Genomic DNA, 24,200 nt, shown 5'->3' with positions numbered 1-24,200 from the left:
TTCATGGCAATCTGCCCTTTAGATTTTGAGATAACTTGTGTGCAAATGGAAAGTCAGCTGGCCTATGATTAATCTCCCGGGAAACATGAAGGTGCCCAGAAATCTCCATGGCAGTCCCAGCAGTAATGTTCGAGATTATATCGTTTGGGACCAAAGACTGCCATCCAGCCATCCTTAGAGCCCCACCACTACCAGGGCTATAAACAACATGAATTGTCTCAGACTGTATGTTTTTAGTAAAATATGGTCTGCGCAGCACAAACCAGGCCCTGACTAATATAGATCCCCTGTGTGTGTGATATAACTTTTGAAGGGTGTTATACAAGGCTGTGGCACATTGCACCTCATCCTGTCTTTATTCTCTCGAGCAAATATTTCCCATGAATAGAAGTGCCAAACTTGACACATTACTGTGTGAAATGAAGGGTGTGAGTTTCCACTACAATGATTTGGCATGGGCCCTTAGTGGTCTGCGTAGAAAAGGCTGACACACCCAGTTGGGAAGTGGTTACTTAAGCTGTACTTCAGCATTCCCAGCGTCCCCTGAGCAACCTTATGGAAAGACTTTGAAGAGACCACAAGCGGGATGAAAACTATCATTATGCAAAGCCTTGTTTACTGTAGCGTGCACTGGACCCAGCCGATGCTTATATATCCAAGGGAATCTCCATACATTGTTTATTGAAACGGTGGCTGCAGTTCTCTCATGGACCTTTACGTTAGTGCAACATACTGGTCGAATGTCCTAACTGGGCCGATTATATTTATTGAGTTTATAGATCCATATCTTGACCCACGTAAAAATATGATGCAGCAAAAAATTGTTAGTTTTAGTCATTGGATCCAGTCTATGATATTGCAGGTAATGTATATATTGCAAGGTGGTCCATCCCTCAGGGAGGGGCAAGATGAGGTTCACAGAGGTTGTATGTTTGATCAGGAAAGCAGGCGTCAGACTCTGTCACTTTGCATAGGTTGGGTGACTCAATGCTAAGCATTTTGCGGCACCCCCTTTGTACGTATAAGGTTGCTGTCGGTGGGGTGCAGTAGCTGTTTTGTATATACATATTTAACTGTCTTTTTGTGTTATTGTACATTATGTGTTTTATATCTGTAGTCACTTCTTCAGTCTGCCATATGTTAACTGTTTTCTGTGCTGTAAATTGTCTGTTAAAAGCCTGATGTATTAGTTGCGCAGCAGAGAAAATAGCATATCTACAAGCTCATAAGCCCTCCTATAGATCATCTATGTTCGGCGGTGTGCGACGTGGCATGCAAACTGATTATAAATCAGGCATAACTCATTCTGTTTTCTCTAGTGTGATACTTTCCAATCTCTTACCATCATTCAGCAGCCATACATTATATGTGTTGAGCTGCTCTGATTCTGTAACCACCTCTTTTTACCTCTTGTTTAAATAAAGACAAAACTACTGTAGAAGCTGAAATGCCGTGCTATGATTAAAACACGGTGGCACAGTCGGTAGTGGCAGTGCTCACAGCTAGAGGGTCATGGTTTTGATTCCCGCTGGGGACACTGTGGGCTCTGCGTCATCAGTGCCCATACCCGAGGCGGGGTTGGCGAAAGGGCCTTTCTGTGGGGAGTTTCAGTTTGCATGTTCTCCCTGTGTCCCCTAGAGTAGATACCCTCACAAAAACATGCAGTAATCCTGGTCTCTAACTACTTCCCCCTGGCCAGCCGGGGTGCCTGATGGAGGGGAAAGGAACTGGTCAGAATAACGCGTTCCTTCCACGCGCTATGTCCGGCCGGGGAAACTCTCCCCTGTCAGGTGTAAAGAAGCTTGGACTCATGCATAGACGGAAGCATGAGGTCAGTCTGCTGCCCCCCCAGGTTAGCAGAGGAAGTGTAGTGCCCATGATTACATTAGATAATTGACACTGACACTGAGTGAAAAAATGGGTTGCAAAATCATGGAATAAAAATTATAAAAAAAGGGGGATAACAATTGTGACATCCAGGTGTTTTAGCATGCTGGGATGCATACACCATGTATTGTAGGTTAAAATCCTGATAACCTTTGAATATATCACAGCCATTCCATGAGCCCACCTGTCTAGTGTACCTGTGCGGTAGCCTATCTAACAAGTAGATTATGTAATACATTTTCCTATTAAAGAAAAGGAAAGATAGGAAACGTTAATAATAGCTTGAGTGCTTCCTGTACTACCAAGGTCACCCCGATGACATCCTCCCCATGGTCCTGACCTCAGCCACCCAGGAGCTGTTTGACTGTCGTGCCGACGAGGACGTCACAGGGGACAACCCCTACAAGCTGCTGAGAAAAGACGACATAGTACAGGACATGAAGACGAGGGCGGCGGTGTCTGATTTCAGCCCTGTGAAGCAGATTGTGCTGGTAAGACTCATCCATTGTCACACAGTACCACTCAGACAAAACCCCTAAGCCATGTTGAAGATGCACAGACCCTAATGTTGGAGGACCATGGGAACGAGCTTAGCATCCCACTCACTCGGACAATCTAGGTCACCGTTTCTCAACCAGTGGCCCACGGACCACTGGCTGTCCAGAGCACAATTACAGGTGTTCTTTGGCAAAAACAATTATGTTGACATTATATTTTACAAGTCCATCAAACTTAAAAATAAAATAAAAAATGTTTGAACTAATGGCCGGAGAAAAGCTTATTAATGAAATAATGAATATAGCTGATCTACAAGCTTGTAGACTGTCTATTTTCGGGGCGAGATACCGGACTGCAACACATAAATCTGGTGTTATTAATGTAATTAATGTTAAATATACATTTATATATATGCTCTGTGTGTGTGTGTGTGTGTGTGTGTGTGTGTGTGTGCGTGCGTGCATGTATACATAGTATATAATATGTTTTATAATATAACGTATGCTGAATGTATCATCTATGTATTGTTGGTATTGTATAGGATTACCCAGAAGATGAGATCCTGCTGGTGTTTGACTCAGACTTCACATATGGACAAAGCTTCTACCTGGTGCTCACGCCAGAGGCCAAGGAGAGAATTCTCGGTGTAAGCCATGCAAGTGTGATGCTGATGATGCTAATAATGCTAAACATTAGTTACAGCACATGAGGTTTTCTATTAGCTAATAGCATATTATGTAATGCCCTCAACAGCAATCTGAACATCTCATTCTTCATCCCCAATAGTTGCCCAGCCCTGCTCTAGAGGCTGGAGACGAGGAGGCCGTTGAGGATGAGGTGTCTGAAGTGTTTGTCCAGAAGAGCCCAGAGCCCCAGACATGGATATCACTGGGCAGTGAGCTGGAGATAGAGGGCCAATCTGTCACAGAGTCAAGATCAAAGGTACTGGACAGTAAGAGGAGTTACATTAACACTTTGTGTCACTATTACATAGTCCTATCAAATTTTTATAGGACAGTACTAGACAGACAGAAAATGGAGAGAGATAAGATGATGAGATGGAGAGTAACACGCAGCAAAGGTCATCGGGATCGGGATTCGAACCCGCAACACGTCGTTAGGCGCCCGGATGTCTACACCAACCGCTTGGGCCTATTTTGGGGCTCTTTGTGCCATTATTATTGATAGGACAGTAGGCTGACATGGAAATGTGGAGAAAGTGGTGGGGAGCGACACACAGTAAAGCCTGTAGGGATCAGGACTCGACGCTGTCAGGCTACATTGAATGTAGCTTAGGTGCCGTAGCGGTCCGGGCCACATTAACACTTTTTTGCAGCACAGCCGTAGAGTTTAAAGCAGAAATAACTATAAATAAAGAAATAAAACTATTTTTTATATTTAATATCATATTGTCTATGTCCCTCAAACTTATTTCTAATGGTTTCCTCAATCACCACTCTGATATAACCAGTCCTTGTCATTTCTTTCTGGACTTTGAAAGCAGTTTTAGCTGCAGTACCACAATGTCCTGAGGTGGTGGGGGTGCTGATATGCAGATTATTTAATATTTGAGTCATTATAATACCAGCAGGCTTGTTTCCATTCCATGCCAGCTTGGAAAATCAACAATGGCCGTTATTTGTGGGAGCCCCAAAAACGCAAAGGAAATTGAAAAAGTAGAATTTTATGTTATAGGTCCTTTAACGGCATGTCCTCCTGTCTGTAGCTATCTTACTTTGTGTGAATGAAGCCACACAAATCACAATGCAGCGTTTAGTGCAAAAGACTATATTCATGATCATTATTTGAATGGATCAATTATTTGATTCATTAATCAATGAGTTGATTATTTTCCCATTTGTCTCCGTACCATTTTACGCCTCTGATCTCTTCGCCTCCAATCAGCTGAGGTACAGGTTCTCCAGGATAAGGAGGGAGTTTGGTGCGCCTGTTCATTTTTCTGACCGGAATGTGGCAGATGCTAAAGATGGCTTCATAGAGTGTACTCCTTACCAAGACCTCAACTTCAGCATCAAGCAGACGGAGAGGCACTATGGGGTCCAGGCCATCTCCACCGTCCAAAGCTCCAGCACGCAGACACAGTGGTACAGTCAGTGTGCTTGGAAATAATGACGCATGCTCATGCTTTAATCATCATCTGCAAATTTCATCGAATACAGGTTTTATTGCTTAAATATGACTAGCTAGCACATCTGCAGTGGTTGGAAGAGGCCTCCCTACTATTCCATTTTAGACCCTGATTCATGGTGTAGCCCTGTCAATGTCTCCCCTGGACGATCAAGTATTTAAAGGTTGGTCTCCCACTTGAAACACCGGAGTTCAGATCCCGGGTATAGGACATGATTTTTATGTAATGCAGCTTTAAGACATTTGCAATGCATATACAGTGCTGTTGTACCCTCAAACTGAACGTCATAGTCCTATAATCTCTATGTTCACACGATAGCATTAATAATACGATCATCTGTCTATCTCTATTGTTTAATTGTATTCCTACTCTACTATTCTTACTAAACAAATGTACCTTTTTACAGGAAATATCCAAAGAATATGTGCACCCAGTATGAGCCACGAGAGTTTAGCGAGGAAGAAAAAGAAAGGCTACTTCAATCTGAGAATCTGAAGAATTTCATCAACTCTGTGGCCTCTAGGTAAAAAGGAGCAATTCAGTGATTGATGGTGTCCTTCAGCTTCTTCTTAGGGGCAATGTTTAATGTATGGGTTGAGTGAAAGCCAATTCAAAAAGGTATACTTTACTGCACGTGCCTCAAGGGGACCAATGAACATCCATTATTAAAATGTGAGCCGTGTCAAGATATTCACAGGTATATTAGGACAATGACTCAGACCATTTACCTTGCCAGCCACAACACATTTTGTATTCATGTGCTTGTCTGTTCTTGCCAGACCTATAGAACGATGCCTGCAAAGGTGAAACACTGCGGTTTCAATGCCGTGTAGGCCTACCGTAAGCTTTGTAAACAGTGGTTCTAAACATGGGGTCCAGCCAGGGAACAGTTGGGAACCAAATGGACCCAAATGGGTCTGTAACTCAGAGAGTGTTCCATAATAATAATAATCACTGACATTTGGCCTCACTCAGCACACCCCATCCCCTTTGTGTTATGTACATAACTGTGTGTACAGATTGTTGAAATAAAAGATCATGATCCACATAGAAAATCTTTACTCATTTCACACAAATGGAAGAAAATAGTCTGCTCACCATTCAAATGAGTTTGTCAATCTTTTATTGCAGGTTTGATATAGCCATCCAGCAGAATGAGATTATGGATGTATTCTTCGATGACCTCAAGGCCCTGAGTGAGGAGGACAGTAGCTTCGGAGGAAAGACTGACACTCACCTAAAGGAGTATCAGTCCTTCACAGACCTCAACTACAGCAAGGAGAAGACCATCAGTGACATCAAATGGCACCCCACCATCAACGGTGAGGTACACACGCAGGTCACAAAAGATTTATTTTCGTACTACTAGCTCAAATAAAAAGGTGGTAATAGAGCGCCGCAGTCCCCGCCCCCTTTCAGAAAAGCGAGTGGCCCAGGAAGTGGAAGCCCTATGCATTCTCCCATCGGCACTTTTAATATAATTTATTTAAAGACGGTTACGCCGCGGACAAAGCCAATTCGGATCGTGACGAATCATGACAATGAACACAATATTTTGGGACGATCAAATCATTAGAAAGAAGAAAAGAAAGTCAGGAGACAACACTATTTGTTTTATTTTTCGTCTTATAAATTATTTGATCGGCCCAAAATATTGTGTTCATTGTCATGATTCGTCACGATCCGAATTGGCTTTGTCCGCGGCGTAACCGTCTTTAAATAAATTATATTAAAAGTGCCGATGGGAGAATGCATGGGGCTTCCACTTCCTGGGCCCCTCGCTTTTCTGAAAGGGGGCGGGACTGCGGCGCTCTATTGAGGGTATGCACGTGACATCATCATCAAACCAGGAACTTATGCAGGAATGCCTACTGAGTGTCAAAAAACTACTTTCTGGCCTTGACAGCCCAAACATCCACACAGAAAAGTCAAATCTGATTGCATTAAACAACGTTAAACAATGTTAAACTCACTTTGCATGTTACTTTGCCACTCGATTTGCCACTCGGTGTGCCATTCACTTTAAGCATGTGCATACCCTCTATTCCAGAATATATGCTCAGTAGGAGACAGCTTGTCGATAAAGTGCTGTGGTGCAATGCACACTGCCATGTGCCCGTTTTTGAAAAAGGTTCAATATCATTATAGATTTGTTATTCGAGATGGATGTACATGTAGCGCTTGGAAAGAAGCTGTTCTGGAAATGTCTTTTTGGGCATTTAAAGACACAATTGTGTACGCCTCATCATAGCAAGGAGATGCTTTTGAAGGCACAGGGTTCTTGGTGCACTAATTATTTCATGGGAATGGCACTACTTCTTCCTCTCATGGGATGGGAATAGCTGTCAGAGAAAACTAATCATAATAAAAGGAAGAGCCGTGATGTTTTCAGCCATGTTACACTACCAGTCCATACAGTACATTTAAAAAGCTACTAGATACAATCTATATGGCGCCTTTATAAAAAACTATAGCACACTACTATCCTGGGAATGGTTTGTCATTGGTTGGCTCAAGAAAGAACTTATTGACTCTCCATGCTGGTTGGCTACTTGACTTGGATCTGCCAACTTTGTCAACGTTATCATCACGATGTCCTGGTACATTGATTTCTAGCCTTTTATTTACATGAGAAATTGTGATTCCGCCTGTAGGCATACAGTACATGCTGGAAAATTACCATGACGTTTTCACATGAGATGGATTTAAAAATTTCACACCATAATTCCTGCACTTTGGCAGAAGAGACAAAACCAAGACAGCCATAACTTCCTGTATGTGTGATGTGGGTGCCCTGCCGTTCCTTTAGGAGACAGAGGTCGTGAGTAATTCCAATTTCCACTTTCCCCAAGAAAGATTAAGAGAGGACGACTGCGGTGGGAGTATAGTAGTGGGGTGTTCTGTCCAGTGAATTGACGATGATGTGTGGTCGGCTCTCGGCTGTGCTATAGGTGTGATAGCAGTGGCCATGACAGAGAGAGTGTCCTTTGAGGAGCGGATCGACCACTCTACCAAGCTGCTCCTCAACCCCTCCCTCATTCTCTTCTGGAGTTTCTCAGACCCCATCAACCCACAGGTATGAGAATCACTCCTCTCTCATTTCACTGTCTATATTTACACAGCCACAAAGGATTTAATTCTTTCGTCTTTTTTTTCTCTCTCTCTTGGCTCAGATCTGATCTGGGTGTCTATGGGACCAAAACACAAAACACACTCAAGATCCTTTTTTGCCCTCGTTAGACAGTGATGAGAAGATCAAATGCACTCCACAAAGGGTTAAAACGTAGATTTGTCTACTCTCTCCCGCTCTCTCTCTCTCTCTCTCTCTCTCTAAATCCTCACTGACAGCTTACAACCAGTTTCTTTCTCTCTCATGTCAGATCTGCTTTCAGATGACCTTTCATAAGAAATGGCTTGAAAGACTTGCTTTCTGCTGTCATTCATCACCATTGTTTGGTTTGGCAAAAGTAACGGAGGTGCTCAATCAATAAAAATGAACTGCAAAACTACTCACTGAGTAATGTGAGTTGTGCATGCACGCTCTGCACTGCTGCATGCATCACGGTTAGGTTTCACTGTCTGGAATGACTATGAGAATAGCAGTAGATCCTGGATAGAGAAACGAGAGACATTATATAGGGGGGACGGACGACGACGACATTTATTTAGTTCAAGATTTCGATAAAGGATTAAACTACTGGAGTTCATTTTTGCAGCTGACTTAAATATCTCCAAAAGAATGAAAGCATAGCACTGAAAAATGAATGCTTTTGTAAAACAATCCTGCAAGGTCTTTTTTCACGTCTGGTGAAATAGGATCATGCCGTATATGCTTGGCTTGCAGGATTAAAAGCTGAACTTTGTATGGACTAGAATAAATAAATACTTGAGATGGCAGAGACCCAACACATGAAAGTCTCCACTTTGAAATGTAATATCTCTGCAATGTGTGTGCGGGTTTCTCATTTGTGTCGCTCACAGTTGCTGCTGGAGTGCCCAGACGACGTCTTTGCCTTCGAGTTCTGCCCCTCGGATCCAAATATTATCGTTGGCGGCTGCATGAATGGCCAGGTGCTGACCTACACTCTCTGCCTGCTTGCCTGTCTAGCTACCTGTCTGTCTATCTATCTCTCTCAGTTGCTCCTTCCCTCGCTGTCTCCCTTTCCATCACTTAACCACATAGATATAGACCCTATAATGGGCAAAATAAGGTGAACATTTGCAAGAATAGCTGATATAGAAGCTGACAACACAACACGTTGTGGAGATCTTGTCTAGTTGAGATTTACTTTAGAGCAGTGTTGATTTCGTCTACTAAAACGACGAAAAATGTTCGTCGACTACCTTTTTCCACTGATGAAAACTAAATGGAAACTATGCTATGATGAAAAGACTAAATATACTGACAATTTCGTCAACAAATAAAAACTAGACTAAAATGTTAGGAAGGGACTAGTGGACAAGAGATCCAGTAAGTCATTTTACACATGGTTGCATGCAGAAAATAGCCGATCTACAAGCTCGAGCTTGTAGATCGCCTATTTTCAGCAAGTGTAAACAACAGTCATTACGATGACATCAAAATACATTTTAGTCGACTAAATCAACTGTAGATTTAGTCGACTAAAATATTATGATAGTTAGTCAACTAAAACTAGACAAACACTAAAACATTCCAGGTGACTAAAACTAAATGAAAACTATTCAAGAGACTATGCCAAAAACAACACTTCTTTAGAGGTAAAAGAAAAGAAAAGGGGGGGGGACCATGTACAGAGTACAGACCGCATGGGGGACACCAGACAACAGAGGTTATGGGGTTTAAGTGGTTAAACTGACCAGGCCACAGATTACTGGTATATGTCTCTCTGTCCGATCCTCCTACAGTACAGTAATCACTGTCATACTTTATAATATATTATTTACGCTAGTCCTCCTATGTCCAGCTTTGTCTGTTTGTCACAAACACATAAACACGATGATTTGATTGGCTGATCACCCCATAGCAATGTTTTAATTGGCTGAGCAAAGTACATTTTGAGGATAAAAGTGAGGGCAGAAAGACGCCAGTGATTGGCCGGAATGACATTTGTAATGATTTGATTGGCTGAGCACGGAATGTGATGTATGATGATAAGAGCGCCCCTCACTTCACACGAGTGTGATTTTCTCATTTCAAGGTACTGATAACAAAAAAATCACACCCGTGTGAAGTGAGTGGCGCTATTACTGTATGTATTATCATCTTACAACATGATGATGTAAAACAAACCTTGAGACAAAACAAACATTAAACCTGTATATGGGAGGCGCCCCTCAAAAATATGAATTACATTTAGAGAATAGGTCCTATCAATATGCTATTCAGAATCTGCTCTCTATTGTTTCCATACGGAAACAAGGTGTAGTTATGATGGATGGATACAGTATGGGTGATGTGCTTTATGGCAGGATGTGTGCTTGGCTACAGTTTCCCTGCAGGTAATTGATCCCCAGTAATTGACTTTGCATTGTTTGTCGTCTCAGGTTGTCTTATGGGACATTTCCGCTCACAGCGAACGGCTGCTGGGGATGCAAGCTGGCAGTGGAAAGAACACCTCTGTCAATGCCCACGCTTTCGTAAGTACCCAATATCCTCCTATGAGTTGGTTTTAAATGGCCCTGGGGTGCACAGTGATGCCGTAACAGCATCCGGCATGCGTGCTGTTGCCATCTGTTACTCTACTTCCTCGACTGCTGGTGATGGTGCTTTGGTTTATATACCAATATGGATCATGGCTTTATTAAAGACTTGAATTTTGGTATATTTACCGTAAGGACAGGCTGTGCTTTCCAAAGGTGCTGTATGACAGGGAGCGTTGATGATACGCTGGTCTCTCTCCTCATCCTCAGCCTTTCATTAGATGGGAATGCAGTGCCCGACAGTCCTTTTCAAGCCAGCCACAGCTGTCACAACTAGTTCCAACTAAACTACTAATGGCCATGTGCCTCGTCTCTGCTACTTTGTAGTTGAAGGATTGTAATCACTCCTATCGGCACAGTTTACAGGCAGCCTAATAGTATTAATAATAACACTGATTTGCTTTGTTTTTAGCAGCCCATGCATAAACTGCTCACTCAGACTAGAAGGACCTCACTGATCTGGGTTCTGCTCAAAACCTCAAGTAAATCAACAACACAAGTGGTTATGTATTTCTTGAATGTATCATTATCTAAATGCCAACAACCCAAACAGTTCAGCTGCTTGACAGATTGCATGACAATAATAGTCATCGTCGGTAAACCCCTTATGAATCAGTATTTGTATTTTTACTTTTCATTTTCCTTAGACGGGTGGTGTAGGACCGGAAAGGTGGGAGAAAGTCAGGAGATGAAATGTGTCAAGCGGTCATATTTACCGCAGTCGAACCCACAGCATTGTGATTACATGACAGTGACTTTCAATCACAAGTGCACGACATGTGCCCACTGCACCACCCAAGACGGCCCTCAGTAAACTAGTACTGTCCCTCAAAGCCTAACCTCCGCTGACATCTTCCACCGAGTTGCTGTGCTTAAATAGACACATATGCCACCATCATCCAGCCCTCGTTTGCTTTGTGTGTTTTTTTTATTGCCTCTGCTTTGGAACAGCTGTCTCTCCCTCCTTCTCTCGCTTTCTTTATCAACCTCCCACCGTCCCTCCATCTTTCTCCTCCCTCATCCTCTCTCTGGCACACTTCCCTGCTGTCTCGCCATCTCTCGTCTGAATCCCATCCTCCACGTTCACGGTTCACCTCGCTCACCCCCCCCCCCCCCCACACACACACACACACACACACACACACACACACACAGAAACCACTTCCATTCTCTCTGCCCCTATTTACTCTTCATTCTCCGGAGTCAACATCATCTGCCCAAATTGTCCAGCTGTTACACAAGGCAATTGTCTCCCCCCCATATGTGCTATCCCACGGCAGATAACATGGGCAAATCAGACCAACACTCCCACCCTGTGTGTTTGCAGTGCAAACAGTAGCAGTGTTATCTTCTAAAAGCCATTATTTAGGCGCCTAGCGCAGCAGAACGGTGCTCTCCAATAGCACCTGTTGCTAACTTATCAAGTTATCAGATGAAGAAAGCCAGCTAGGGTACATTTCTGTTTTGTTCCCACTTATTGTACATGATATATCAAACAACAGGTGCTCAACAGCAACAGCATGGCCCAGCTAGTAGTCAATATATACACAGATTACACACACACACACACACACACACACACACACACACACACAGTTACCCAGCACCAATTCCAGTGCACTAGGGTGGATTTTAGCCAGTGATCCCTTTTAATGAGAAGCAGACACAGTGACAAGCAGCAGAAAAGCCAAAGTACAAACTGGAATCACATGCAGAGATTTAGACTTTCAACAAGAGAACGCTGTTTTTTTCTAAACAGGGTTCTCTTGTTGAAAGTCTGAGCTGGTATTTCCACTTAGTGAATTTGACAATGTGTAATAGTTGTGCCTAGAAATCTACTCCATCACTGGCTTGCTCTTTGACTGTTTATTCCATATGGCAGTGGCAGTGCCATAAATATGGCCATCGTAGAAATTCCACTTTTCACTCCAAGATGCAAGCAATGCCACAGCAAGTGCTTGCTTGCGCTATACTGTACCTGTCTTGTTGGAAGGAAACTATGGTCACAGCACAATTTTATGGTATACCCAGTTAGACTAAACGATTTGGTATTTTGAATATTTTACACGGGTTAAACACTTGAAGGATCGGCTATAAACAAATATTTATTTTAGTGTTTCTCATTGCAATTGTGCTTACTATTCGAAAAAGAATAAGGTGCTGCAGACGTGGCAGTATTAACAACTTAATAGCACAAAAAGCAACTCACATTGCGATGTGTTGTGGGCTTGTATTTAAAATAATATTTTATAGATTTTTTTGTATAGATTTTCTTTCACCTACATGCCCAAATGCCAGGTTGAAAGTGGTTAAATATGGAAACATGATGAGGAAGGTGGGGTAGGTACTTTATGGTACCACTTTTGGAAGCTTCTCCATTTTAGGACTGAATTGTCAGAGGTCTCCAACTCTCCATCCATGCTGTAACATTCAATACTGCATCCTTTCTTTGTGTCTGCCCTCCCAGAAGGACTTTGAAGAGAAAAGAGAAAGCGAGACCCCTGTGGTGCGCTACTGTGCCGTCTCTGCCATTGAGAACAGTCACAAAGCACCAATTACTGATGTCCAATGGCTGCCGGAGACCTTTGAGGTACAGGGGTCGTATTGGGAGTGGAGGGGAGAAGGGCTGAAGGGGCCTGGAGAGTCAAGAGAGCAATATTACTGTAGATGGAAGGAACTCTGATTACTTGGTGTGTGAGTCATTAATGGAATGTTACAGTAGCAAAGATTAGATAACTTTCAATATGTTCTTCTGTCAGGGGAAGATGTGATATGAAGTAGAATTAGCCATATATACTGTTTATACATATCTTTGTAGATTTTTACTGTCGAGTATAAATACATCGTGATAAGGTGTTTTATTTGTAGGACTACATAGTACTGCTTCTACATCCTGGTGAACATTGGATACATTGTTCAGTGATTTCTTGATCTCAGGCCCACTTGGCTTTGTCTTATCATATCTCTAGTAAACACTTTTACAAAGTCTCCTAATCACCAAGTGCAACTCAACAGATACAGTAACAGATGCTTTTCAGCCTTCACACCTAATTTATTCGCTGATAGTAAAACACTTTTGACTTAAAAGGGTCAGGTCCCTTATCGCCCCTAATGATTTCTCCATCTAATTTTGGGATAATGACTTCAGTGATTGTAATCCAACCAGGCTTAAAAGCCCCTTAACCATAAACAGTAAAGATCTTGACAGAAGGTGGGGTGCCAGCGGCCACATGAAAGGAGGTGATAAAGGTGAGAAGCCAGTGGCGATAGGCTATGCAACAACACTGAAAAGGAATGTGGTTCTGAGAAATTGTGTGGCATGTGCTTTATGGAACATAACTGGAATTGAAAAATATGATGGGTCATAATCACGGTTCGATTTGCATTTTCTTAACCCACTTAGGCCCTATACTACTATTTCTTTATCTTGAAAAACAGGTACACGGACATTGCTGGTTGTAGGAGTGGTTGCACCACTCAAAAATTAGGAACGTCATGGTTAATGTGGTTAACATTTTTGTATTAATATTTTTTTAATTCTGATTATCAAACATAAATATAAATATAAACATATTTTCCCAAAATGAAGTGCATGTATGATGAGTAGTTTATTTCGATCTTTCAGAGGGAGACATTACACAAAAACAGTTTACTTTTTTAGGTGATCGAAAAGGCATAGGCAGAAGCTTAAAGCTTATTAGTGCCTATCCTTATCTCAACGTATTCCAAAATACTGTTGAAGATATGCATAACATATGCATGTACACTGTATTTTATACAGTCATATCCCCACCAGTGAAACAAATCAAGAGAGGGGGTTATCAAAGGCAGAGGCATGCTCCCCCCCCCCCCCATATACACGCAGCAAATTAAACGCTGGTCATTTCATCAAAAGATGCTGGGTAGATGGCTGTGTTGTGTCATGCTCTGATGTACAGGCTGACTCCAATTGCCTTAATTGGCATCAGTGGCACTGCTGACATTTATAAATATTGCTCCTTGTCAAAATACCACATGGGGTCAGTTGACTCCGTTCTGAGTTCTGACATTAATCCTCTGACAGACACTGACAGATGGTAATGGAGGAAACCACATGAAACCCATAATATGACATGCCATTATCACCAGGCTTTTTGTTGGGCTCAGTGAGGTGCATGCAGCAACCATGGCTGACAGATACAAACAAGTCCCTCACAAGTTTTGAGCAGGATACCGCAGCACTGCAGCACTTGCAAAACTCCACTGTATCTCCATGTTTTTCCCTCAAATATCGTGGTTTCTACATCATGACATGACAATAAATGGTAAATGGTGCATTTATATAGCACCTTTATCCAAGGCACTTTACATAGATTGTGCATTACATTCACACACACATTCATACACCGATGGCGGCGGAAACCATGCAAGGCCAGCCAACCAGCACATCAGGAGCAATTAGGGGTTCAGAGTTTTGCTCAAGGACACTTCGACACTAACTCTGGGGGAGCCCGGGTTCGAAATGGCAACCTTGCGGTTACCATCCGGCCACTCTACCCCTGAGCCACAGCTGCCCCCCCCCCAATGAAAGCGCCACTGATCTGAGACGTTTTGGCTGGTTGGGATTTTGAGGAGTTTCGTAAAAAGCTTGTATTCTGTCACCGTGCAGCCTACTGTCATACATCAAAGAGTCATAAAACACACAGTCATCTGTTTAAGTAAAACAAGGCAATCATCAAAGTGCCTCCAGGGAACATGCAGTACATACTTAAATACATACTGTACATAAATCTACGCAACAGCCTTGTTGGTTCTAGGAATAGTAGGTTCTAGGAATAGTAGGTTCTACGATGTTGCTGATTCCTTAACCCTCTCCATGGCTTACTAGGTGACGAGGATGGGGGTACCGGTCGAGAACAACAATAATGTATGTGTTCAACTTGTCACCTGCGCCCCCGACTGGTAAGGAGACATTGATCATTATGAAGAACTGTCTGCTCACAACTAATGCAAGGGATGTGTGGTTGATTTGAATTATGATGTACAAGTATGCCTGTTCATTATTAATAAATATTCTGCTGGTTGGGTTTGTGGGCTATGAGCTGACCACCCAAGTATCCCCGGTCAGAGAGAGTATGTGACACCAAGGTATATTATCAACAAGGTCAAGATTATTATCTCCTTAATCCATGGTTTCTACAAGCAAGATATAATAAATGGAATACATATTAGCTATAGCATGACAATAAAGTAGATCAAATATAGTTCAGAATATGGCAACAGAATGGATATCTATCAACAGGTAGACTGGGCATTTATACATATGTGAACAATCATAGTAGGCGATCAACATAGCATAGAATACATTAAGTCAATACAGAACATAAAGGCTTACTTTGGTCATGTACGCATAGCTGGAGTAGTGGGTAGACTCATTGAGGTCTGCAGGTGCTGCATGTTGCCTGTGTGAAGGCTGGAGACTGAGTGAGGAGTGTGGGGTGAGTTGCTGGTTATATGTGGCACACCTAGACTGTGATTGGCTAATGAGTTGAGTGGTGTGATGGCAAACACATGTGTGATTGTGGATGCAGGGAATGGGGAGTGTCCACCAGAGGCTGCCAGTCAGACAGCATGCAGATAATTCACAGCAATTATACTGATTGAAATATTATCATCTGTCTTCATGTTTGGCCAGTAATATTTCTATATGTCATATTTCTTGTGTTTCTATTTCATGTCCTCTGTACAGTTGTGTGATGTTCTGGGACATCCGGGCTTCCCAGAGAGTCACCCCAGTGACAGACAGGAAGCACAGGGTTGAGGAGAAGATCCTGGAGAATCCCCACGGTGTCCCTGAGACATTCAGACACCTGGACCTGATCTGGAAACCACTAGTTCGGGTATGATATACTGTGATGATATACAGTATGATATATACTGTATAGCCAGCCAGTCATTCATGTGTACAATATGTCTGTCTGTCTGTCTGTATGTCTGATCAGTTGATTAACCTGACACAACGTGTTTGTGTGTGAGCGTGCGTGTGTGTGCCTGTTTACTTGAGAAGTAAAAATTGTTCTTCTCAACACATTTGGCAGGTTGCTCTGCCAAAGATTGATAACAGTGGGGAATACAGCCCTTTGAAATTTAGCCTGGAAGACAACAGCAGTGACAGTCATACAGGTAGCAATGCAGGTGAGGGAGTACATTTCTTGTGTTTATATCTGTCTCCTTCTCCCACCTCTGCTCTTACTTTTTGTATTCACACTGGTGGGAATTCCTCCATTCTTTACATTTCCAACTCTGGCCCCCCACCTCCTAACCTTGCCCATCTTTCTCATTCTCAAAACATGCATCACTTACTTTTCATTTAACATGCGTATTGCCATTCCATGCATTCCACACAACAAGGTGGGAAAACCATGCATGTGTATAGCCCATTGTGTAAATGAAAAGTGTGTTCTTCTTTCGTGAATCTCAGCCTAGACCACTTGGCCAGCGAGCGCCCCAGGCCATACGCTTGTAGACAAGCCTTCAGAGTCAGCTGCCTTGTTGTGCAGCTATGACTGACTGACTGACTGACTGACTGACTGACTGACTGACTGACTGACACTGACTGACTGACTGACTGACTGACTGACTGACTGACTGACTGACTGACTGGCTGGCTGACTGACTGACTGACTGACTCATTGTCGAAACATGCGACATGCAATCACATAATGTGTGCACATACTCATACAGTATGCTGCAAATGGTGATGTGCAGGTAAAGTGCTTTACAGAGTCGAACATAATCGACGCAGAAAGCACTAAGCAACGGAGATAAATTCCTCCCCTTGCGTGCCCTCCCTTGCATCATCCGTCAGTCTGGGAACGACCCCCAATGCAACGCAAGCAGCGGTCCTCGACGCAAGCAGAGGAAAGTACCCCTGGCGAGCTTTGGCAGCAGAGAGCAAGAAGGCTTTTCCTCCTCTGCTCGACCCCCTCTTTCTGAAAGAGGATGACACTTCCCCTGGCACCTTGAGTTGTAAACGTAAACACGATCGGCATGGATAGATCACATTGAAAGTTAAACAGGACAACAGCAGTGTCCAGGTTTGGCTGAACTTGCATTGTCTATTCATCTATTGTATATTTACTTCTACTTGTTTTCCTGTTTTCAGCAACGTGTGTGTGTGTGTGTGTGTGTGTGTGTGTGTGTGTGTGTGTGTGTGTGTGTGTGTGTGTGTGTGTGTGTGTGTGTGTGTGCGTGTGCGTGTGCATGCTTGCGCGTGCGTCTGTAATCTAAGCGTGTGTGCATAGCATACCCTCTATTGGATTCTGCTCTGGATCAGTGAGCTCCGTGATCAGTGAAGCAGCCCCGAAGTCCACTTTCTCTCTTCTTGCCCCTTCTTATCCCGTTCTCGTCTCTCCTTTGGTTTCATAGCACTTTATTAAGTAATACCTACCAGACAAGGCCCTCATAGTCGTGGAGCATTAGCCTTGTTGACTGTCAGCTGTTTGTAATATCTACTCGAGGCCCCTCAGGGCCAGAAGATGTTCCTGTGTGTCTCGGCTGGTCAAGAAGAGACCTGCCTTTGTCTGGCTGAGGGTCTGCTGCCATAAACAAAGCTTTGGAGGCTGGCAGTTATATAATTAATATGCTTACTTACTCAGGCAATAAATCGTCTGCATTTTTCAGTGATCCTGGAGCGGTGTAATGTTTTTTGTTTTTGTTTTTAATGAATCCATTTGTCATTAAAACCTCTGTGCTTCTTAAAAACATTTGACTCATATCGCATATTGGTAAACAACACCGCCTCCCTGCTTCTCTTTAGACACGATATCGATCGGTTACAAAATAAGTAAGACTGGTTATTTGTGTATTACGAGCGATAATGACTCGCGATCCAGACAATTCTTTGGCTGGATCAAGGTTGCACCAGGCGTCAGCAGGGTACCACCCCTTTTTGTTTGTGCTACATAAGGCACTTCCGTGGCCCGGTGCGTTATTCAAGATAAGCATTTTCCTTCCTCGCTTATCATGCAAGGAGGGTGTTTCGGTGAGATATCTTGCTTGTGAGAACTGCAAACACTGAGAACTGAATGTTCCAGGGGAGTCAGAGTCACATCCAGTCTATAAAATCTGGCCAAGGGTGAAGACCAGCTTACCACTGCACAGATATTCTAGATAGTAATCTGTTTAAAATGGGCCCAGGATGTAGATATCGCTCCATAAGAGGCCAGTCGCATCTTTTCCCATAACTGTACCGATCTGCATAAAAGTTTCTATGCACACTCCCTAGAGGGTAGAGGCCAATTAAGGGGAAAAGTCTGCCCTGCATTTTTCAAATCTGCCTTTAGCAAAACATTTGTAAAGACGTGGGTTGTATCCGTTATGTTGGCTGTATTATATCTTTACACATCTTAACTAGGGGAAAGTGTCCGTATAGAGTGTGTGGCATGGGGTAATCTGATCTGACCTCTGATAGCTAATCTAACAGAGTCCGGGTGGGATGTGGTCGGGAACAGCCCGCTGATAAGGGGGTGTGAACGGATTGTCCTGCACTGTCCCTGACAGACAGTAGGGCTTTTGTGAGGGAAAAGGCCACTTCTCTCACCGCTGACCCTCACCGTTCACCTTTACCTTGCTCTCCCCGTCTCTCCATAGCCCTCTTCACCTTCTCTTCTTCTTGCCCCTCTTATGCACCTCACCCCACCTTCAGGTCCTCCCCTTACTCCCCTCTGTTCTCGCTAGTGATGGTCAAATAGTCCTGATTTCTATAGAATCGGTTTTGTGTTTTGTCACAACACAGTCTTACAACTATAAAATATGCATCCATCTCTCCAACAATATCAAATGTTGTATTAAGTATTGCATAAACTGGATATATAGAATCACTTTTTTATCTAATTAATTATAAGTGGTTATTGTGTCCCATTTATTATACTAATTGGTGTCCTGGTGAAGTCTAACTAATAAATACAATCTGTGTATTTATACCTACACTGAAAGAGCATGTGTGACCAGATTTGACTGAGAGACTGCCATTGCGCAAATTACAGCTTTTCACCAGAGGAGAGATTTTTTTCTTTTTTTTTAATTTTAATGAGAAAATCGACATATAAATAAATGCTTAAACATGTAGCTAGGTGTAATGTTAGAGACCATGTAAATATGAAATAAATGCTTCCACAGAAGTGGACCTTTCAAGTCTGTTTTCTCAACTCGCTGTTTTCTACAAGACATTACGCTAAGGCATATCTCCAAAACTGGTGGGTCAAACTGAACAACCAATATGTCAATTTGAAGCTATGATTCCCTGCTTTCATATGGCATGAAAAAACGAAAATTCTAAAAAATCCAATGGCAGTCCCTCAGTCAAATTTAGTCACATTTGTTAAACTATGTTGACCTCATGCCCTGCCTCCCGTCACTTGTTCCCTAACAGACAGGGCCCACCTGCATGCAGAGAGGTCAGAGGTGGCCCCGGAGTATGGCCTGCTCAGAGCGCCCTCAGCCAAAACACTGAAACCTCTGGAAGACATCAATACCAAGCTCTATGTCGGGACTGAGGTGATCCTTCAATAAGATCAGCATCAGCTCGTGTTGCAACATTAAGCTGTCGTTAAACTGTTTTGGCTTGTTTATATCATTCAGTTACACTGGTGTCAAGTGACTGAGCTATCTAACGCATACAGTAATACTTGACCCAACATAAAACCACAATGCAACATTATATCTATTAGTAAATTAAAGGGATTGCATACTACATTTGCAAAAGTCTTTTAATTGTAGTGTTCATCCTAATGTTTAACATTTCAATATTTAACAGGAAGGCGGGCTTGTTTACACTGACTGGAAGTTGGAGAAAGACATTGACACAGGGAGACTGCACAGTGAGTATGCATGGACTACACTTATTAGTGGCAGTGGTGGTGTTTATAGTTTTTGAGGCTTCATTCAGTTAGTTTTGGGTTGCATAGATAAGATTTATTTTACTGAGGTAAATAGTATTCATGAGAACATTTGTCTCTTGAAAAGGACAATGTATTATACATCTGTTTTGCCAATCATATCCTGTCCCAAGTTCCAACAGACATTGAGCCAATCAACCTTAACTATCATTAAGTTGATATCCTCATGTTGCTTTAGAATGCCAAAGGAATGTGATTATAAATAGCCTCTTGTCATAACACAGTGTGCGTAGGTCATTTAGTTGGACATAGAAGGTAAATTGCTCTTTGTAATGAACTGCTCTCAGCATGTTTTGCTCTCGATTAGTGATTCATGATGGGAAAAATAAGCATCTAAACATTCATGGGAAATGTCATTGTACTGTACAGGCTTCCTTAAAATGAATTTCTTATTTGGCCATACAGTTATTACATCAGTACGTCATGACATTGAGTGCCAGGGCGTCTGGTACACATGGCATATCATCCATCAAAATATTGTACAATTCAACATTGATCACCACATACTGTAGACACAGCATGTCTTTCTCTCCCTCTCTGTATATCCATGTCTCCATTGTCTGTGATTTATTCCCTCTTGAATACTACTGTCCATAACCAGTGTGATTTATTTGCCGTCTGTGCTGGGGTTGTGTGGAATTACACAGGATATATTTTATAGTCTCTTTCTGTCTGTCTGCGTTTCGGCGCTCGTCTCTAGGTACCAAGCCTACTCACTGTTTCAACGTCCATGACGGGCCAGTGAACACCGTGCGGCGATCGCCCTTCTTCAAAGACATCGTTCTAACAGTTGGCGGCTGGACATTTGCCATCTGGAAGGAGGGAGTCACGGTAACGACAGCGACCGGCCGCCGCAACGTTAAGCATCGCATTTCAGTACATCTGAACCACTGACCCTGGCACGACTTCTAAAGCACAGAAACAAGAGATTTCTAGAGCGCCGCGACTCTAAAATATCACCCCCTTTTGACCTCCAAGGTTAAATTTAAATTAAATTGTTTCCGTGCCATTGGGGTAATTTGAGCCATGGAGGCATAGAAGATTAAATGGATAGCACATAAGGCTTGAACCCATTTGATAAGGCTGACCCTACAACCCTCCCCCTGCTCACTCAGATCAGATCACTCAGATCAGCCAACACAGGGAGGCTGGCAGAACCTTCACTAAGGAAGAGGAAGAACATCCTCACACCAGTTTGTAGAGCTCCGAGACTTACTTTATTTTAGTCTAACAAAAATGCATTTTTGTTGCCTTCAAAGGTCCCAAACTCTTCTCCCCTCTGGCTCCAAAACTATGGAATGAACTTCCCATTGCAATCAGAACTGCAGACTCACTCCCAAAGTCCTAATCTTCTGCCGTAGTCTGAAAACTCACCTCTTCGGACTCCATATTAGCCCGTAGCACTTGCCGTGGCACTTGCTCTAGCCTCAGCGACCTTACAGACAGACGTATGCAAAGGCAAAATTGGTGTAATTTAGATAGATGTAGACATAGCACTCTATGGTGTATACTCATAGGTTCCTTGTACTTCCTTGTTCTTTTCTACTGTTAGACGGATGTTAGGTTCTTAGCTTGCTTATGCTTCTTGATGACTATTTTTATGTATTTGATGTATTACCATGTTTTTGTCCTTACTGTAAGAGCGTCTGCTAAATGCCTAAATGGTAAATTGTTATGACATTTTCTAAGCGTCCCTCCGCCCTGCAGGTGGGCCCAGTCATGCGGTCGTCGTGCTCCCAGGAGATGTGCACGGTGGGTTACTGGTCCCAGTCACGACCAGCCGTCTTCTTCATCGGAACAGAGGACGGCAACGTCCAGGTGTGGGACCTGCTGGAGAAGTCCCACGAGCCGTCGCAGGTCCAGAACGTCTCCCCGGTCAAGATCACCTGCATCAAACCCTGCATAGTCTCCTGTGAGTCCTCCCTGTGTCCTTGGTGCCTCTGAACGTCACTTCTTGCCGCTACGAAAATCATTCTGCTGCTGTGTGTGTGCGTGTGCGAGTGTGTGTATGTGTGTCTGATTTATATCTAATTGCATGCCTGTGTTGTGCACCGAAAATAGCAGATCTACAATCTCACAATGCGTCACAGCGGTATGCGCTGTGAGCTGCAACATCTAAAGTGGCATTCATAAATTAGGATCACCATCCTAAAATGTCGATACCCTCACCAGTATAGTAATAGAAGTGTGTGTGTGTGTGTGTGTGTGTGTGTGTGTGTGTGTGTGTGTGTGTGTGTGTGTGTGTGTGTGTGTGTGTGTGTGTGTGTGTGTGTGTGTGCGTGCGTGCGTGTGCCTGTGTGTGTGCCTGCGCATGCGTGCTTGTGCTTGTCTAACACAGCCAAGCAGCACCTCCTGGCAGCGTCCGATGAACTTGGAACGCTCCACATACTTGAGATCCCGTGGACCCTCCGCAGACCCTCCAGTAATGAGGTTAGACATTCCAATCCCCCCCTGTTTCACTTAAAAGACACCCGTAACAGATCAGGATTTCTTAAACTCTGACAATAAAGAGTATAGGATAATACTGTAGGGGAAAGTTTGAGTGGTGCAACCACGCCTATAGACAGCTATGTGTGTCCCTGGCTGGCTGCCTGGGTCTGTCCCTGGCTGGCTTGGTCCGTCCGAGCACAAAAATAGCGTTTGGTTGGTTTTCACCACCAAGTGTCACTGTTGCGCAGTCTAACACACACACATAATTAACTGATGATGATTTTGGGTTTGACAGTACAGTACAGTGACAGTACAGTACAGTAGAGGGACCCCCTGGGGACCCCCACAAGGTAACTGTCATTTCTCAACCATTTCAGACCCGTGGCGGCTCTCCGGAACCGGGCCGCCCCCCCTGGGCGTATTCCTGTGGGTCTGGAACTCCACACTGGGTTGCATCACTCACTTCACACGGGTGTGATTTTTCAGATATACATTCGTTATGAACAAATCGAGAGCTGTGAAATGGTATCAGCATTCAGCCACTCATCAACCACTGCAGGACGATGTAATTAAAATAGATTTGAGCATCATTTAATTATTTATACTCCGTCATACTCCGTTCACTCACAGCGGTGACAAATGAACAGGCTACAAGTCATTTTCACACTTCAGCAGCAGCAATGTAGCCGCCGGCCACTCTGTTATTAGCTTTTGTTGCCAGTAATAATGTGAATGCAGTATCAGCGTTGTCCTGATCTCATTTACTTATACAGTACATGCAGACCTTGCTCTACTAATGTTCCCTCTCTCTGCATTGCAGAAGCTGAGTATGAGTAAGTACTTTGAGAAGGACGTGGACAGGCTGCTGTATTTCAGTACGAGGAAGACGATGCAGGCCCAGGAGAAGAGGCACATGGAGGTTGAGGAAATCCGAAAGAAGAAGGTGAGAAATGGATTTTATCCATATGGTATATATATTATTTGTGATATAACTTAAGTGTTGTCTTTTCTGGGTGCTCGGGTGGAGGAGCAGGGGACAACATTTCCTGCCCACCACCGTGGAGACTCTTGTTATTCAAGTCCCCAAGACATCAGGGAACGACAGCTTTCTACCTCTGGTCCGCCCTGAGGCAGGACTCCAGAGAAGAAGGGAAGATATAACCTCATTGTCAGCTCTGTAGCAGTGGCCGGCAAATTGCGCTCTTCTGGATCGGACCAGTGAAGAAACGCAGGGAAGGTGTACAGTATTTGTTAAAATCATGCTTTTATGTGGACACGCCCACCAGTTCATTAAGTTTGCCTGGTTTGCCTGGTGGGTGGTGATAGGTGGTGATCCACCTGAACTGAAGCCGCACCCACAGCTGTAGTTGTATGATAAAGGGGGAGGGGTTAGGGGACGGGCTGATAGGGTTCAGCTTCCAGGAAGAAACCTTAAATACAAAGTTAATACACCATTGCACATAAAAAACGACTCCAGGATGTCTAATGAAGTACGGTCACCTCATAGACACATGAAAAACTGGAAAAATACAAAAATAGTGGCACTCCATCTTTAAAAAATAACATAATGCAAACAGATGTACACCACACAGGGCGAAAGAAACAGAGACCTTTAC

At 43.3% G+C, this 24,200-nt stretch overlaps 1 protein-coding gene across 2 annotated transcripts in view; it reads left to right on the top strand.

Moving 5' to 3' along the window:
- dnai3 (dynein axonemal intermediate chain 3) overlaps positions 1-24,200 on the top strand; it is a 29,398-nt gene that overhangs the window by 2,896 nt on the left and 2,302 nt on the right. The window contains exons 4-22 of one of the 2 annotated variants that reach the window (XM_080769460.1): positions 2,194-2,378; positions 2,927-3,031; positions 3,172-3,327; positions 4,291-4,490; positions 4,941-5,057; positions 5,666-5,856; positions 7,486-7,610; positions 8,516-8,605; positions 10,061-10,153; positions 12,684-12,806; positions 15,084-15,157; positions 15,945-16,095; positions 16,294-16,390; positions 19,629-19,753; positions 20,013-20,076; positions 20,855-20,985; positions 21,862-22,066; positions 22,493-22,584; positions 23,405-23,527. In XM_080769460.1, coding sequence (XP_080625586.1) covers positions 2,194-2,378; positions 2,927-3,031; positions 3,172-3,327; positions 4,291-4,490; positions 4,941-5,057; positions 5,666-5,856; positions 7,486-7,610; positions 8,516-8,605; positions 10,061-10,153; positions 12,684-12,806; positions 15,084-15,157; positions 15,945-16,095; positions 16,294-16,390; positions 19,629-19,753; positions 20,013-20,076; positions 20,855-20,985; positions 21,862-22,066; positions 22,493-22,584; positions 23,405-23,527 — 2,447 coding nt within the window. The remainder of the gene's footprint in view (positions 1-2,193; positions 2,379-2,926; positions 3,032-3,171; positions 3,328-4,290; positions 4,491-4,940; positions 5,058-5,665; positions 5,857-7,485; positions 7,611-8,515; positions 8,606-10,060; positions 10,154-12,683; positions 12,807-15,083; positions 15,158-15,944; positions 16,096-16,293; positions 16,391-19,628; positions 19,754-20,012; positions 20,077-20,854; positions 20,986-21,861; positions 22,067-22,492; positions 22,585-23,404; positions 23,528-24,200) is intronic. The other variant, XM_080769461.1, reaches the window with a different exon arrangement.

This window comes from Protomyctophum bolini (assembly GCF_963924005.1).
Source record: "Protomyctophum bolini genome assembly, chromosome: 8".
Classification (NCBI taxonomy): Eukaryota; Metazoa; Chordata; class Actinopteri; order Myctophiformes; family Myctophidae; genus Protomyctophum; species Protomyctophum bolini.
This window is presented reverse-complemented; position numbering and strand designations above follow the sequence as displayed.